The 17,230-nt window shown below is 36.7% G+C and overlaps 1 protein-coding gene across 3 annotated transcripts in view; it reads right to left on the reverse strand.

The window, feature by feature from the left end:
• RBPJ (recombination signal binding protein for immunoglobulin kappa J region) overlaps positions 1-17,230 on the reverse strand; it is a 217,236-nt gene that overhangs the window by 61,044 nt on the left and 138,962 nt on the right. For 2 of the 3 annotated variants that reach the window (XM_044225838.1, XM_044225837.1), the window contains exon 2: positions 7,825-8,007. The exons of the other annotated variant lie outside the window; for it this stretch is intronic. In XM_044225838.1, the coding sequence (XP_044081773.1) occupies positions 7,825-7,841 (17 nt within the window). In that variant the 5' untranslated portion in view covers positions 7,842-8,007. The remainder of the gene's footprint in view (positions 1-7,824; positions 8,008-17,230) is intronic. 3 annotated transcript variants of the gene reach the window in all.

The following is a 17,230-nucleotide window of genomic DNA, read 5'->3' on the forward strand; positions in this document are numbered from 1 at the left end:
TCAGCGGGAAGCCTGCTTCTCCCTCCCCCACCTCCCCCTGCTTGTGTTCTCTCTCTCGCTGTCTTCTCTCTCTCTCTGGCAAATACATACAATCTCTGAAGAAAAAAAAAAAAAGACCTAAATGGAGCTACAAACAATAAACAATACACCCGAAAAGAAGTCCTCAGAAGTCCATGTTCCCTCATGTAGTTTTGATGAGTCTAAAACTAACTGAAAGGAAAACTTACATATACCAGGTATAGGTCTTCAGCAATTTCACCCAAGCAGTTTTGCACTGTAATATCAATAATCAAACACTAATATGATACCTATTATATATGTCAATATAATGATGCAATTAACACATTTAACACCCTGGGCTTTTAAAATCATGGTGGTTCCTAGGTATGAAAAAAAGTTTAAGACTGAAGTTAGAGTTAGAGCCTTAATTCTAAGTATAAATTTGAACTTCAGAATGAGAACCAAAATTAAAGGGGAGTCATTTAAATTGGTAATTTTTTATTTTTTTTCCTGGTTATCCCTCAGTGCCTTGGTTTGGTTCTAGTATTCAAGAATTAATCCTACTAGTCTGGTCATTATACTTAACAAATCTTTTAATCTGAAAGAGGAACACTACTTGTCCTGGGGTCAGCCCTCTTGACTTTTGGACAACTTGCTAGGACCTGTATTTTATATGATTTTCATAACATCCTCATTCCTCACTTGATCTGCCCAGTTTTCGGACTCGAAAGCACGGTTCACATATTATTTTAAGTAAGAGGAATGGAGAACAAATGTTCTTGTTTTTTCAGGCTGCATGTAAATGAGGGAGGGAGGAGCTTGTAGGGTAGAAGGGAAGAAAGGAGAGAGAACACTGGAATGCAAGACAGCAGTAAAAAAGAAAAGGGTTGCTTGAGGAAGTGCCAGAGCCACCAAGTTAAAGAGAAATAAAAGCGATGGAGTGTCTAGTGGCCATAAAAGGGCAACTGTCCACCTCCTAACAAACTAAATCTGGTCAATCCCAAATATGGAAATGTTTTAGTTCAAATACAGAGCTTTTCTTCTGTGGGATACAAGCAAAGATCACAATCATTCTTTCCCTATAAAAAAAAAAAATCTCACACTTGGAGATCTACCATTGTGAGTAAAATCTGTTGAATTATTGTATAAACTATTTCCAACTTCTCCCCTGAAGTCCAGGTCTTTCCAACAAAAAAACAACTCTAGCTCTTTCACAGTTTTTCTAGAGTTTCAGTCTCTACATATATAAAATACAAATGTTAATTTTAACAACCTGGAGAGGTGCAGGTGGCATTTTGTAAGTCCAATACTCATTAAATGTTAGCTATTATCCACTCAAGACTTTCTCGCCACCCCCCCCTTTTTTAAAGTAAGCTCCACATCGAAGTGTGGAGCCCAACATGGGGCGGGAACTCACAACCCTGAGATCAAGACCTGCTCTGAGATAAAAAATCGGACATTTAACTGACTGAGACACTTGGGGTCCCAAAGATTTCCTTGGTCTTCAATAGACAATTTAACTCACAAAAAAGTTCACTGATGACAAAACTGTAGAAGTTAGAATCTTTTAAAAATGTGATTACTTCCTGATACATCCACTCATTCTTTCCATTGGTAAACTGCCATGGCAGGACAGACACATATCGTAACAACCTGCATTACCAAAAGTTCATTCATTTGACAAATATTTACTAAGTACCTGCTATGACCAGTCAGTATCTTGCAGCAGAGAATATGGTAGACAACAAAACGAAGTATATAAATGCAGAGGTAGGGAGGGTACGATTGAAAACTCGTTCCCAGCATCTGGAGCAACAGCTTTTACTTCAAAAGTGCCTTCACTGGGTTTTACCTGTTCCAAGTCACTCCAGTTTGATAACACAGTAACTGTATCTTCCCCATCCCTGCCCCAGGTCACAAGTTCTCACTCACAGATTACTTTTTCCACAAGAATTTCAATCAAAACGGAGTTTCAATAAAGCTCAATTTCATGCATATTGATTAATCTAGCTGCTTAGCTGCTACCATCAGCACTTATAGCACATTTTTAATCACCTCTGTCCACCCACTGTTGTAATGAAACACAAAAGCACTCAACCAAAATTGTGCTTTGAAAATGCTCTTTGTCCTATCCAACCACCCCAAGAGTTCCTCCCCAGGATTCCTTATAATAAATAATCAAGGAATGGGGGGGGGGGCGCAGTTGTCCTTTCTGATCACTATTTTCCGAAGTAGTACATTTCCAGTCATTATTTTTAAAGACTATATGCTGACATGATAGTTGCTAAAGCAATGCCTGAAGACTTATGGGGGCAATGAAAGCTGCCACTAGTGTATCTGCAGTTCACTCACTCTGAACTGTTAGAACTTGGTTACATCACAGATCAGTGCAACTACTCCTCATTTAAGCAACAGTTTTGGCATGTGTGCACACTTTCCAGCTCACCTATAGAATATTCTCCTCATAATCACCTACCAGTTCAATACTACAAGACAGGAATGCCTGGGTAGCTCAGTCTGTTAAGCCTCTGACTTTATTTCAGCTCAGGTCATGGTCCTGCGGTGGCAAGATCAAGCCACATGTCAGGCTCCGTGCTCAGTGCAGAGTCTGCTTAAGATTCTTGATGTGGTATACATACACAATGGAATACTATGCAGCCATCAACAGAAACGGAATCTTGCTGCTTGCAACAACATGGATGGAACTAGAGGGTATTATGCTGAGCGAAATAAGACAATTAGAGAAAGACAATTATATGATTTCTCTGATATGAGGAATCTGAGAGAGAGGACGGGGGGGTGTGGGGGGTAGGGAAGGAAAAAATGAAAAAAGATGGGATCAGGAGGGAGACAAACCATAAGAGACTCTTAATCTCACAAAACAAACTGAGGGTTGCTGGGGGGTGGAGAGCTAGGAATAGGGTGGCTGGGTTATGGACACTGGGGAGGGTATGTGCTACAGTGAGTGCTGTGAAATGTGTAAGCCTGGTGATTCATAGACCTGTACCCCTGGGGCAAATAATACATTATATGTTAATAATAATTTTTTAAAAGCCCACCCAACTAAACTGCCCCAAATTCTGAACACACAGAAACCATGTGAATTAATAAACACTGACTGTTGTTAAAAAAAAAAAAAAAAATTCTCTCTTCCTTCTCCCCCAGCTCCTACATATACTCTCCTCCCCAAAACCTAAATTAAATAAATAAATAAATCATTTTTTTAAAAAATTACAAAATAAACTGACCTCGTTGTATTTTTGAAAAGGAGGATATTCCTTGATTTTCATAACAATTACTGGTATAGCATATTCCACTCTTCAATTAGGTTCATGCTTGAGATGGGATTCTAAAGTATTATTTTAATAAGATATCCAGATCCCAGACAAATGCAAAATAGCTTTGTTTTTCAAAGTAATGGAATATAAATTAGCTTGAGAAAGTGCCCAATGCTAATAATGCTACATTTATACAAAAGATTTTTAAAACTTTGTTATTTTCAGAATCAAAAACATCTTTTTAAAATCTCTCAAGCAGCTCATCTTCATTCCCAGAGGGTTTTTAACTTGTTTTTAGTAACCAAAAGTATACTGGAAGCATCTGTAATAATTAACATAGTAATTTGTGATATGTTCTTTCTTCTACTCCTAGGTGTGTGGTTGGAGTGCCATCTGTGGCCACTGATCTCCATTCTAGGCCAACTAAACTAGAACATAGTTTAGTTTCTTTCTAAACTACACTTTAGGAAGAAAAATCTACCAAAAAACCAACAACAACAAAAGTTGCTCTCATTCTCACACATGATGATAACTAAGCTAGAGGGACACAGTTCTGAAGAACAAATGCCACAAAGTAACAACATGATACCTTGTACTCTCAACAGGACAAGCAGCATGAGGTAACAAGTGGTGAGGTCGTAGTAATAGGGCTAAAATAATGTTGAAAAGCCAAGCAATGCTGTTGATAAGCAGAAGAAGAATTGGGAGAGTCTGGGAGAAGGCAACTGTCAGGTTGGTGGGCGGGAGAGAGGTTTGGGGAAAACAAAGTAATAGAATACATAGGCTCTTGTTTTCTCCCTTCACCACCAGCAACATCTGCCTTTACATACTGCGCAAAGATAAGCAACTATCATCGGGATACTTACTCCACTGGTTAGGGGGGTGGTTATTACTTTATCTTCTGTAATTTCAAAACATGATTTCTATGTTTAGTACATCATACCCAATTAAGAGCAGGAACTATGTATGCTTGACTCAAATTCCAAGAACTTGCAGAGAAAGATGAATTGTGCTTATCATCTTTTGGCCGCCTATTCTGGCAAAGATTTCTTCCATTTTTCAACTCCCAAGTGTAGAAAACTAATATACAAATTCCATTGCTATGAAACGATTTACCAGAAATCTTCATTCTCTTACTGTTTTCTAAGGAGGAGAAAACTGTATTTTAGACACAATCCTAAAACATACATATGCTGATATTGTCCTACTTTGAAGCTTTATTTATTTTAAAATATTCACCAGGAACTCTGTGATTATCTTCAACAAATCTGTAAAACAGATAATCTGCCTGTTATGAAGACATTGTGGAAAGCAAATGCACTAATCATAAATAAACAAATAAATAAAAGGTCTAACATTTAACTACTCAAAATATTGTCATATATCTGATTTATGCTTAATCTTTTTGCAACATTCAACTTTTTACCTACCTTCTGATTAAAGAAACACCTATTACATGAAAGAGCCTTAACATACAAGGACTAGGAAAATGAATTGGGTGGGTTTTAGTATATATTACCAGGTTTGGCGTTTTTTTAATTGAATGGGTCGCTTTTATCAATGTAAAGTAAGAGTAAATCCCTCCTCAACTAGGAAATATTCTAAATTTCTTACCCATGAGCTTTTATAAATATTTATCAGGGCAAGCTGGGGCACCAACAATACAACAAAAAACAAAAACAAGGTCTCACATCTAATTAAATATAGCTTACCGTCAGGTAAGACTACTGAGCTGATAATCCTGCTTTAGATATCTGAAGTCTTTTCTGACTGAGGTCAGTTTGGCAACCTCGATTTATAAGACTGATTTTCATCTAGTTTCTCAGTTCATCATTACCAGAACTTGGGTCTCTGCAGTTCAGTACATATACATGCTCCTGGAAATAAAGTTTTACAAAACCATATTGTGGGGATATAATCATGACATCTGCTATTCTGTTCTTTTCCGCTTCACTTAATTAGGGGAGAAAGGTAACAACTTATTATACTGACTCCAGAATGGGCTGCTACTGGAAGTCTGAAGACACAGATCTATAGATGATAAGCACCAGAATGTATGTATGCATCACTGTTTTGTGTGTTGATGATGCAGTATAGTACATCACATATAGTACATGCATATAGTATAGATGATGCAGTATAGTACATCACTCTATTTGATAAAACAGACTTGATTAATGCCACCCAAAAGCTATTATTACGTTCTCCTATTCTCCTCTACTCCTTAGATACTGTCCAGTAATAACCTTCACTTCAAAGCAAGGGGATTGAAGGGCTATCCTTGAAGGTGATAAAGAGCATGGCGTACCAATACCAGCCACAAACTGGAACCTATCCTGGTCACTTCTTAGCAAGGCATAACAAGACAGAACTAACAGTACCTGTGAGGGACATCTGTGACTATGGTAGGCAACTACTAAAACAACCCAATCAACATATACATAAATGGGTATATATTTTGTTTATTTCTGCATTTTAAAAACTTGAAAGTATTTTTTAAATACTCTTTTCTACACTGAGTGCGTGCTGATATTTTATTTTCTATTCTAGTATGTATTCCTAACGCTGGTCATAACCCACTGAATTGATTTGTTGGCCCACCAATGAGTGGGCTGAAACCTGCAACTTGAAAAACATAGCTTTAGAGACACACAAATCAACCCAGCAGGCTAAGAGGACAATAGATAAATTATAGGTCTCTATTGGCCACCTTTCACTGATGAGAAAAAGCCCAAAGAATTGAAAACATCAAATAGTGATTGTTTATTTAGCTCTAGGAAGATCATATGAGAATGTGTAAGACTAAAGAGAAGAAAAATATTTAATAGCACCCTCCTACTCCCCTCCACCAAATAAACAAGTTCCTGATCTGATATGTAATAGTCATCACCACTGTTAGTCTAACACTGGCTTCCTTTGTGTATAATTTATTGATACAGGCAGACATTTATATTGAGATACATACATATTTTATATACACACATATAAAATGCATTAACATAAATCATATATGTATATGTTTATGTTATATTTTTAATATACAAATTTAAACTTTTTTAGATCATTTTTAGACCCTATTAAAATAATAAAGTTAAGTGTTAGATCTGAAACACAGGTCAGTTGGCCCCTAAGTCTAAGCTCTTAACCACTAAGCTATAAACCCTTCCTAGGAGTTCTCAACCCTAGCTGTGGATCAAGAATCCTGTGTGGAGTTAAAACAAAACAGATGCTCAAATGCTACCCCAAAAAAGGTATTTTAAGTAGAAGTAGCAAATATTATAGAGAATTACATTTTGTAAAAATGTATCAAATATCATCTCTAACCCATTATGTCAGAAAAGATCTTTTTTGGAGAGCAGACACTACTGTGTGCCATCAGACATAAAATACCTGGTTGAAGTGAATGACTACCTTGGTTTATAAGCTGCTTACTTTACCTAGAAACCTGATTAGATCACTGTCATTATAAACTGGAATTTAACATAAAGCCGTTTTGTCTTAGGTTTAGTAACTAAATTTCATTTAGAATTTAACTGCTGACATATCAAAAGGATCTTAACATAAGATAGCCTAAGTGATAAAAATTACAGACTGCACTAGTGTATGTCTGTTAAATTTATCTATCCATGATTTAAACCATTACCTTCCCAACAAACTTTTCTTTACTATCCTAAAGATAAAAAATTCTGAACTTAATGTAACATTAATAAATTCTGCATTCTTCCTGGGTTCATTCACTTCCACCATCCGTAAGAAAACATTTAGTAGCAAGCACACAGTACAAAATCAGCAGGTTTCCAAGATTTCAAATAATTAAAAACTGGTTTTGACTACATCAGTCAAATAAAATGTATGAACATAAATACCTTAACAATTTTTGATAGCTAAGTGGATTACCACTTTAGAATTACCACTATTAGAATTACCACCATTAGCAACCACAAATAACAGGGGGACTACATATCACAAACACATAAATAATTAATTGCATACATACAATTAGTGAAGCAACAACAATCACTGTTAATAGGGAGCCATGCATTTTTCTCTCAGGAAAAATTCTTTGGAAAAGACAAAAAGCACAAACTATAAATGGTCCACGTAAGAATTATTTTATTTGGTCGAATTAAGGCTCCAACTAAAACATTCATCTCTTTCCTATTCAGGCCATGAAATGACAGCACTGCAAAGAAACTAGTCTATGATGTAAACCATAAAGCTAATTACAGACCAACACATGAATAATACCTAAACTATTTGGTGAAAGAAATTACAGCCCATTACTATTAAAATCCAGGGAAAATATTTACCCCAGTGTCTTCTATAACTGTATCTCAAAGAAGGAAGGAAGGGAAGGAGAAATCACGTATCAAGCTATATGGGGTTTCTTTTAAACAAAATAAAAAGTACTATTTACCATAAATCTATAACCACATCTATAATCTAAATATTAAAATCTCTTAAAATATGTGATAACTAAATACAGAATCATGAGCGTTCATTCTATCCATGACCCTGGGGTCACCGGGAGATTTCTAAAGCATACCTTTTAATCCACGCCATGGTACTTCAAGAACATGTTAAGGTAAGTCACAGCTTGGAACACTTCGATGCACCTCAAAACACCTCAGCCAGTGTATCTGTATCATTCTCCTTTCCTTTTGAGATCATAATGGTTCCGAAGAACTACAATGCTTCCATGTGAATGATAGTCTCATAATTTCAATGACTTAAAAACAAAAACAAAAAAATAAGGACTTAAGTGTTGGTGTGTTAAGCCACTAGTGCATTGTTAACTGCTGCCATGACTAAGAAAATCAAAGAGGCTGCTGCTGCTACTCTGTCACCCTGTCATTTTTAATGTGAACCCTCAGATGAACGAGGAGTTATGTGCTTCAGAGTGGTCGGAGTGACAGCTTTTGCTTTATGGAGATCCATCAAACCTCCACAAATCTCTTGCCCCAACAGATTCTTCAGTTCTTCTGAAGAAATGAAAATAACCTTAAAAGACAGGTCTGAACACTTGGTAGGTGCCTAAAGAATTCTGTGTTGGATGAGAACTGGAAATCACCCACACCCCTGCACAAAAGGGAACTCATTAATAAAATAGCAGAGGGTCCTGCCCAACCTGATGTTAATATTATGGAATCATTTTAATTCCACTGAAGTCATTAAACTGAAATTCCATGGAGCTCCAGTTTTTAAAGTTTTTTTTTTTAAAGAATTTATTTATTTATTTGACAGAGAGAGAGAGATCACAAGTAGGCAGAGAGTCAGGCAGAGAGAGAGGAGGAAGCAGGATCCCCCACTGAGCAGAGAGCCCGACGTGGGGCTCGATCCCAGGACCCTGGGAACATGATCTGAGCCAAAGGCAGAGGCTTTAACGCACTGAGCCACCCAGGCACCCCTAAGCTTACTTTTATTAAGAGTATGCACGTATTAATGGTCAATAGATGACTAACAATCAAGTGTACTGAGGTTCTGTGACTGCCTTGGCAGGCTGTCTGTCCCCCTTTCCTCTTCACTCCAACCCACCTTTGTTATGTAAGAACATTTAAAACATTTGGTTATTAAAATGATAGGATAAAAGTTTGTATGTCACATTTTAAATCTAAGAATTCACTCTCCTTTTGCCTCAAGCTTGGCACTCTAACAGTTACCAGAAGGAATAACTGAAGCTACACAAAGTAAAACTAAATTACCAATACTGTATTGCTACCAATTACCATACAAATTTGTCACAAAGCAATTAAAATTACCTTAGGATGACCGATGAGGAAATTTTTTTTTTTAAAGATTTTATTTATTTATTTGACAGAGAGAGATCACAAGTAGGCAGAGAGGCAGGCAGAGAGAGAGAGGAGGAAGCAGGCTCCCTGCTGAGCAGAGAGCCTGATGCGGGACTCGATCCCAGGACCTTGAGATCATGACCTGAGCCGAAGGCAGCGGCTTAACCCACTGAGCCACCCAGGAAATTTTTAATAAAAGCAAGCCATAAGAAGGGCTTTCAAAGGGGGGGATAAAAGTTACTGGTAGAGGTCTGTTATACTCTGGCCTGTGGAACAGCCTGTCTCACGTTACCACACAAGAAATGGAAAATGACCAATCTCCCAGCTAGAGCTAAAAGGTATGTTGTAAGGAGAAAGTAGAACCATTTCTTGCTTGAAAAAGCAGACTCAACCGATGAAAACCTTTCATAGTCCGATGTCAGAAAATTACGTATTTCTGAGATTTAGATTTACCGCAGGTTGTGGGGAAAGCAGATTACAAAATACAGGTCACTCTTCAGAAACCTAGTAATAGTGGCAGGATCGCATATAGGAAAGAACTCTACCAGAACAGGCAGGAAGAAACTAATGAAGAACAAAATCAAGAGACCTGGGCCAGTGAAATCATTACAGACACAGCCATCTTTTTAAGCTGATTGTTACCCCCGGACCCTTCCCACTTCAGCTTGAAGCCTTTCACAGGGTCTGTATGCATTAACAACTACCTGGAAGGGCACTGTCATTTCTTCCTACATTCTGCTCCTCCAAATAAATGTGTCCTCCACACAACTATCAGGTTAATGTTCTCAATTACAGCTCTTCTCCCTTGCACATAAAAATTAATGTCAACTATTGGGAAATAAAGCAAGTTATAATAAATACGCTAGATAACAAAGAAGAAAAGATTAGATCTGGAGCACTCGCTCATTACTACATTTAATTTTCAGAACTTCATTTTATAGAAGAGAAAATGAATACACTGTGGTCAAGTGACTGATCCAAGAAAGAATGCAGTAAAAGAACTAGAACTTAAATCTAGATCTTCCAGACAGAGTATCAGCACTTTTGTACTACAGTATTATTGTAGAATACTGTTGGGGAAAGCAATGGTACTGAGGCTAACACTTACAGACACTGTGCCATGAACTGTGCCTAGCGCTTCATGTTATTTCATCCTGATCTACCACTCCTAAGACTGACAGGGTGTTTGCCTCCTTTCACGTGGAGGAGATCGAGGCTCAGAGAGATTTAAGTAATCTGCTATGCTAATCTATCTTCCAGAAGAAATCACATCCAACAGTTATGTCTGCTTTTCAACCTGGCCGATATAACAGTAATTTAATTTTACAAAGCATCTCACTCAAAACCTAGTCAATGTGTGTAAATAAATTTGTAAACAAACTGCATACACATTTAGTAAAGCCACTAAGAATTAGGATCACATATAATCACTAAAGTCCAGAAACTCCATTTGATTTCTACAAATGACATCCAGCATTTTCATGAAGTTATATACTTGAAGATATTTTAAAGATAACTTGAAAATCACAGCAGATATCAATATAAATTTTAGGTGACCAAACAAAAATGAACATGAAAGGTATTCTCCTTAAGAGGGTACACTGCTGGGGCGCCTGGCTGGCTCAGCTGGTAGAGCCTGTGACTCTTGATCTCAGAGTCATGAGTTCAAGCCCCACATTATGTGTGAAGCCTACTCCAAAAAAAAAAAAAAGAAAAAAAGAAAAAAAAAAAAGGCCTACAGCCAATTTTTCCAACTGGGCCCTGTCCCTTAAACTGCAACCAGTATTAGCCTCAAGGGAAGAGAAATTTATTAGCTGAGGGAGGTGAGGTCATTCAGTCAGGTTATCACTAATTAAAAATACAAACAAAACAGAACAACAGAACAACAACAACAACAACAACAAAGGAGATGGACAGCTTCCTTCAGTGCTTCAAAACATTATTAAACTAAAAGAGAAACAAAAAGCACTGAAAGAAATCCCCCAAATTAAGAACAGGAAACTCCTAAGCAACTTCAAATTTGAATGGAAACCATGCATGGAAACCATGTATCCACACTGCATGCCACTATTTGGTAACAAGTTAGGTGACTCAAAGTAACCATTTTTAAAATTGCTGAAACAAAGTGTTATTGAATTATTACATTTAACAGTCAAACTGTTACGGTAAAAAACCTAAAGGGTCTTTTAAAAAATATCTTCATCAGTAATAGCCTAAGCCTTCTGCAGAACTCTTTTTATTAATATGCCAAATAACGGATTATAATAGGAATGCCCATTAGAAAATCTGATGCCCAACCACATACCTTTTAATTTCAAAATTAATGTGTATTAAAGTCTATGCATCTGTCTACAAAACATTTCACTTCTTATAAAAGAGACAAATACATTTCCATGCAAATTGTTACAGACTCCTTCACTATGCTATGTCCAATAGGGTAGGGGCGGTCTTTATCGTTCTAAGCCCATTATCTAACTTCCAGAGACCTGGAACACACTAGGCACCAATGATCTAAGTACGTGAAAACGTTATACACCCCATTTTGGATACATGACTGACAACTAAAAAAAAGGAAGTTCATGATATGCTCTAAAACTAACAGGCACACAAGTATTTGAGTGAATGAAAAAAAGTATTTAGGAATGGTTTATACATGCTACAATGACAATACTGAGAACAGATTTTGAAGGAAGATGGTTTAACACAGAACACCATTTGTGACGAATTAATTTTGTTCTGTTTGTAACTACCATCTAAAGTTTCTGAAGGTAGATCAGCACTACTGCTAAAGCATAAACTTTAGAAAATTAGAAATAGATACCACTAAGTTGAAATTTTTCTGCTTCTATAAACAGCCTCACATAGTAATCTGAAATGACAATAATGAATGCATTCAACATTACTTACTAAGAAAGGACTAGGAAGTTCTTTCTGACAACCTAAGAATAATGAGATTATGGCATATCCATACAATGGCAATTATAGTCACTGATACTGAAATCTGGAACGTAGTAAAATGCTAATTACATATGGTTACTCAACCATACAGTTATTTTCCCACATTAGGTATGTCTGTATATATTTATTTATTTAACAAACATAGAATGTTGCAAATATATTTATAAATATCTAAGTTCCATGAGATCAGGAACCATTTCAGACATACCTCCAGCACTTAACCACAGTGCATTGAGAGAGGTGTCTTTGCACAGGTGACTATTTAAAAGTTGGTGGTTAGAAAAAAGGGCTCTGAATAAAAGACTGCCTGGTTTTGAACTGAATCCCAGATTCACAACTTAGATATGCAATTTCAGGCAAGTTAATAATCACTAGGCACCTTAGCTTCTCCTTTTGAAAAAATGAGACAAAAGTAACATTCATGTAATGGAAAAAAACAATGAGTTAATACATGTAAAGGCTTTAGAACAGTATCTGGCACATAGTGGTACACCAGTGAAGGGGAGATGGGGTGGAGAAAGAGAGGTAGTTACGTTCCCAAATACCCAAATAAATGAACGGATACTGTCTTTAAAATATAGACAGAAATGCTAGAAGCATATACAAATATTAAATAGTTTTTCAAACTTTGCTTACCATAACCAAAAGTAGATTTTTCCGTAACAATCTGATACACACTCCAATAGATATACTTTATCTTATTCTGTCATAAATTTATTTAAATGCTAGCTGTAACCCACTAAATTGATTTCATGACAACTAGCAGGTCACTTTCTAAGCCATGGACTCCTAAGTTCTCCTTTATTTTTGTCTTTCAACTTCATGTTTCTAAACACAGGGCAAGAATATTTACCCATTAAACCAAGAATCTAAGGTCAGAAAACATTCCAAAAAAGTCTTTGTCACATATTTTTGTTTTATTCTTCCTAAATTCTACTCTTAAGCCACCAGAAATTTTAGTAGAAAAAATTTAAGAGATTAAAAGCTGATACAGAAATGCGCCAGCTTTGACACATACCTAGGTAGACTTACTCTTGAGAAAATTAAATTTGGGCAAGAGAAGAACACTAAATTAAGAAAGGTATGAAAGAACACAGTTACTGGTTTTGGTATTTAAGGAGAACTACATTCCCACAGGGTCTTTTCCTGATCCAGCTTCTGGTCTCCTCCTACCCATACAAAGACAACATATGTTCCAGTCTACATTGGAACTTAACACAGTTCTCAGAACACACCATAGTGTGTCAGGTCTCTGTACCTCTGCACATACTATTTCTCCTCACCACCGCCCCCCCCCCCCCACGCACATCACTAAACTGCAGGAGCAGTGCATGAAATAGACTTTAACATCACATAATACAAGAATAAAGGAAAGAAAAAAACCGAAATAGGTGAGACTAGAAGTGAAAAAATTTTTAAATATTTTCAGAACCTACAATGTAAGATATGTGAGCCAAGTTGGTATTTTTACATAAATTCTCATATGTTATCCATTAAAAAATGTTTAAAAATACCACATACTGAATTGATGAAATATAGTCTTTTAAGTTAGGTAACATAATTTACACGATGTGTTCTATGGACGCTTGAATTTTAAACAAGTTTTGTCAACCAAATACTTGGAAACAGTCTTGTTACATAACAACAGAAAATTAACCACCACTATTGTCAAAAGTATGAAAATCACACATTCCAGGGACTTCAACTCTAGGTTTTGGCAATGCTAAAAATGATTATAAATGCTAAAGCTAAACCTAATGATTTTGAGTAATTTTCAAAGAATCTTCCTAAGAATAATGAACTATTCTGATTTCCATCCTGATAGTAAGACCATGGTTCCTTTTCCAATTAGGGACAAGGGGACATCAGAACCTATAACTAAGGCTAAACTCAGGATCAACATGGCTCAATAACTAGACACTTGTGATCTAGCAATTATGAAAGATGGACAATTCAGCTAATTTTACTTTTGAGGAACCCCCAACTGGGAAAACTCTTCTGAAAATGTATATCCTAATCTTCAGTAACACTGACAAAAACTCCTATCAAAGCAGCTGATATGCTGCTGCTACTCTTAAAGTAGCAAACACACAAGGTTCAACCACAAATATGCCTCCATATTTTGGGAGAATTCTAGATGACACAGTATACACAGGTATTATTTAAACATAAATACACACACACATGCATATACACACATACAACTACTCTTTTTTAAACAGATTGGTGTTAGCAAGTTATTACCTGTCCATGAGACCAAAGGTAGGAAGGCGGGGAAAGCGGAGGGGGACATGAAAAACCATTAGTTCAAAAGTGCTGAGTAATACTACTCAGCCATCAAAAGAAAAAGAGAAAGAAAGAAAGATCTTGCCATTTGTTCCCACACGGAACTAGAGGGTGCTATGCTTTAAGTAAGTCAGTCAATCAATGGAAGACAATTATCATATCATCTCACTGGTATGTGGAATTTAAGAAACAAAACAAAGGATCATAGGGGAAGAGAGGAAAAAATAAAACAAGATGAAAGCAGAGAGGGAGACAAAAAGAGACTCAATCATAGGAAACAAACTGAGGGTTGCTGGAGGGGTGGGGGTGAAAGGATGGGGTAACTGGGTGATGGACATTAAGGAGGGCACCTGATGTAATAAGCACTGGGTGTGATATTAAGACTGATGAATCACTGACCCCTGCCTCTGAAACCAATAATACATTATATGTTAATTAACTGACCTTAAATTTAAAAAAAAAAAAAAAAGTACTGAGTAAAGGATATCAGGGAAGGAAAGGTAGTGGTGGTGAAATCAATCAGCTCATAAACACTACTACTACTACACATTTATGCCAAACAAGCAAATTAATAGAAGCTTCTTTACAGTCCAAAACTAAAAACTGCTAAAGAGACTGAATCAAGTTTACCACTATTTTCTTTGTACTTTTTAGGAGAGTTTCTATTACTTCTCCTTCGGCTTAGTTGCTTAGGTCTCTTTTTGTTTAAAATAAAATGTAAATTTTGGTGACTTAAAAGAGTTTGTCATCATGAGTGATACAAGAACGTGCTGATCAAATTCTGAACTTGGGAGTCAGGAATCACAGGTTAGAAACTTAGTGAGCATGTAACTTCTCACCAGTCACAATCTCTCTGTGGCTAATACCAGCACAAAACTGCAGTAACAATGCTTACATGTGAAATCATCAAAAATACTGTCCACCTGAGGATGCATAAACATTTACTAACTTTGGAAGCACAATTTGGTAATCAGTTACAATGTCTGCTAATGCCACAATTCTAGAATCAAAATAAAACACTTCCCTAGGAATGTTTCAATTAAAATGTTCAACAAATATTTATGATTTGTTTAAAAAAATTTTTCACACTTAATGTTTATTCCAATTATGTGGGTGATGATCCAGTCTGCAGCTCTAACTCATGCCTTCAAGCATTCTAACCCCTCCAGACAAATTCATTAGCTTAACAAATATCTGAAATACTACAATGTGGAAGACCTTTTGTAAGCACTAAGGACATTTCAGTGCACCGATGAGACCAAAATCTTTGGCAGAGTTAACACAGTAATTAAGAATTTCATATGGTGGTAAAAGCTATGAACAGAAATGGAGAAGAAAAAAGAACATGGAAGACAGGAGATGGGGTGCAATTTTTAAAATGCCCTTGCGGAGGTAATATTTGAGCCAAGATATGAAGGAAGGGATGAAAGGAAGATTCCATGCAAAGGAAATAAACAGCAGGTCCAAGGATCCTGAAGCAGGAGACCAGCGTGGCTAGAACACAGAAACCGTAGGATACTAAATGAAATGTTACGGGGAGGGGAGGTGCACGCACATGTTCTTGGGGACCCCACTGAGCATGAAGGCCTTTAGCTTTTTATTCTAAATTTTGACTTGAGCAAGACCAACATCTGAGCCAAGAAAGCTTAGCGGGAGGTTAGCTGGTGAGCAGAGAAAGATGGTAAGGCAGAAGGGAAGCAGCAGAGATCAATTAGGCAGCCACTGTGACTAAGGAGGTAGAGAGGACAGAGCCTTACACCAGAGTGAAAGCAGTGGACATGTCACATGTGATGAAAACTATGGGCATATTTTAAAGACAAAATGATAACATCTGCTCACACTGGATGGTGGAGTTGGAGGGGGAAAAGGAAGAGACAACAGTGACTCCAAGGTTTCTTCCAGGCTCAGCAACCCAAAGGATGGAGTTACTTACAGAGATGGAGAAGGCTTCAGATTTAAGGAGGGAGGTTTCAGTAGTTTGGTTTGAACATAATAAAGTGGATATGCTCAAATATTCTAACAGAGTTTATTGCAGTTTATCAGATCTTTCTGCCAAGGCTAGTGAGATGTGATCAGCCAAGTTAGTGTATTTAGTTCTTTCCTGCCATTGGACATTAAAAAAAAAAAAACAAAAAAAAAAACTGAGGAGGTTAAAGTTTTATTTATTGAACAAGTGTTTTGATCATCTTAATATTTTAATTACACATCCTGTACCATCTGTACTTGTCAGTATTAAGTAAAACATAATGTGATAAGAATATTTAAGAAAATTTCTAATTACAGGGGTGCCTGGGTGGCTCAGTGGGTTAAGCCTCTGCCTTCGGCTCAGGTCATGATCTCAGGGTCCTGGGATCAAACCCCGCATAGGGATCTCTGCTCAGCAGAAACACTGCTTCCCCCACCCCTCTCTCTATGCATACCTCTGTTTACTTGTGATTTCTGTCAAATAAATAAATCAATCTTTAAAAAAAAAAAAAGGAAAGAAAATCTCTAATTACAGAAACTAATTTAAGATAGATAATCCATATTCAAACACTGTAGAGGTAAAATAAAGCAGTTTCAGGTAAGAACAGCAAATTATTATCTGATGCTCTCTAGCCACTAAAACACCTCTCAGTCTCAAACCAGTAGATTAGAAAAAATAAACTGGACAGACTGCTTCCCATATGCCAAGCATCTCACTTAAATTACCAACTACCTTCTATTAGCTTATCTTTTACAATGAGGCTGAAAGAAATTTAAAAATCTAAAGAGCTATCCTGTAACTTTAGCCATCCTAGAAAGAACTAGTTTAAGTCTCCAGAGACTCCTTTTAATACGCTAAAACAGCATATTAAAACATCTATATTTTGTATTCTCTGCATGCTTTTTAATTTTCCAGTGCCAAATGTTATCAAAGTTGGATATGCAGCAATATGT

This window comes from Neovison vison, chromosome 11, assembly GCF_020171115.1.
Source record: "Neovison vison isolate M4711 chromosome 11, ASM_NN_V1, whole genome shotgun sequence".
Classification (NCBI taxonomy): Eukaryota; Metazoa; Chordata; class Mammalia; order Carnivora; family Mustelidae; genus Neogale; species Neogale vison.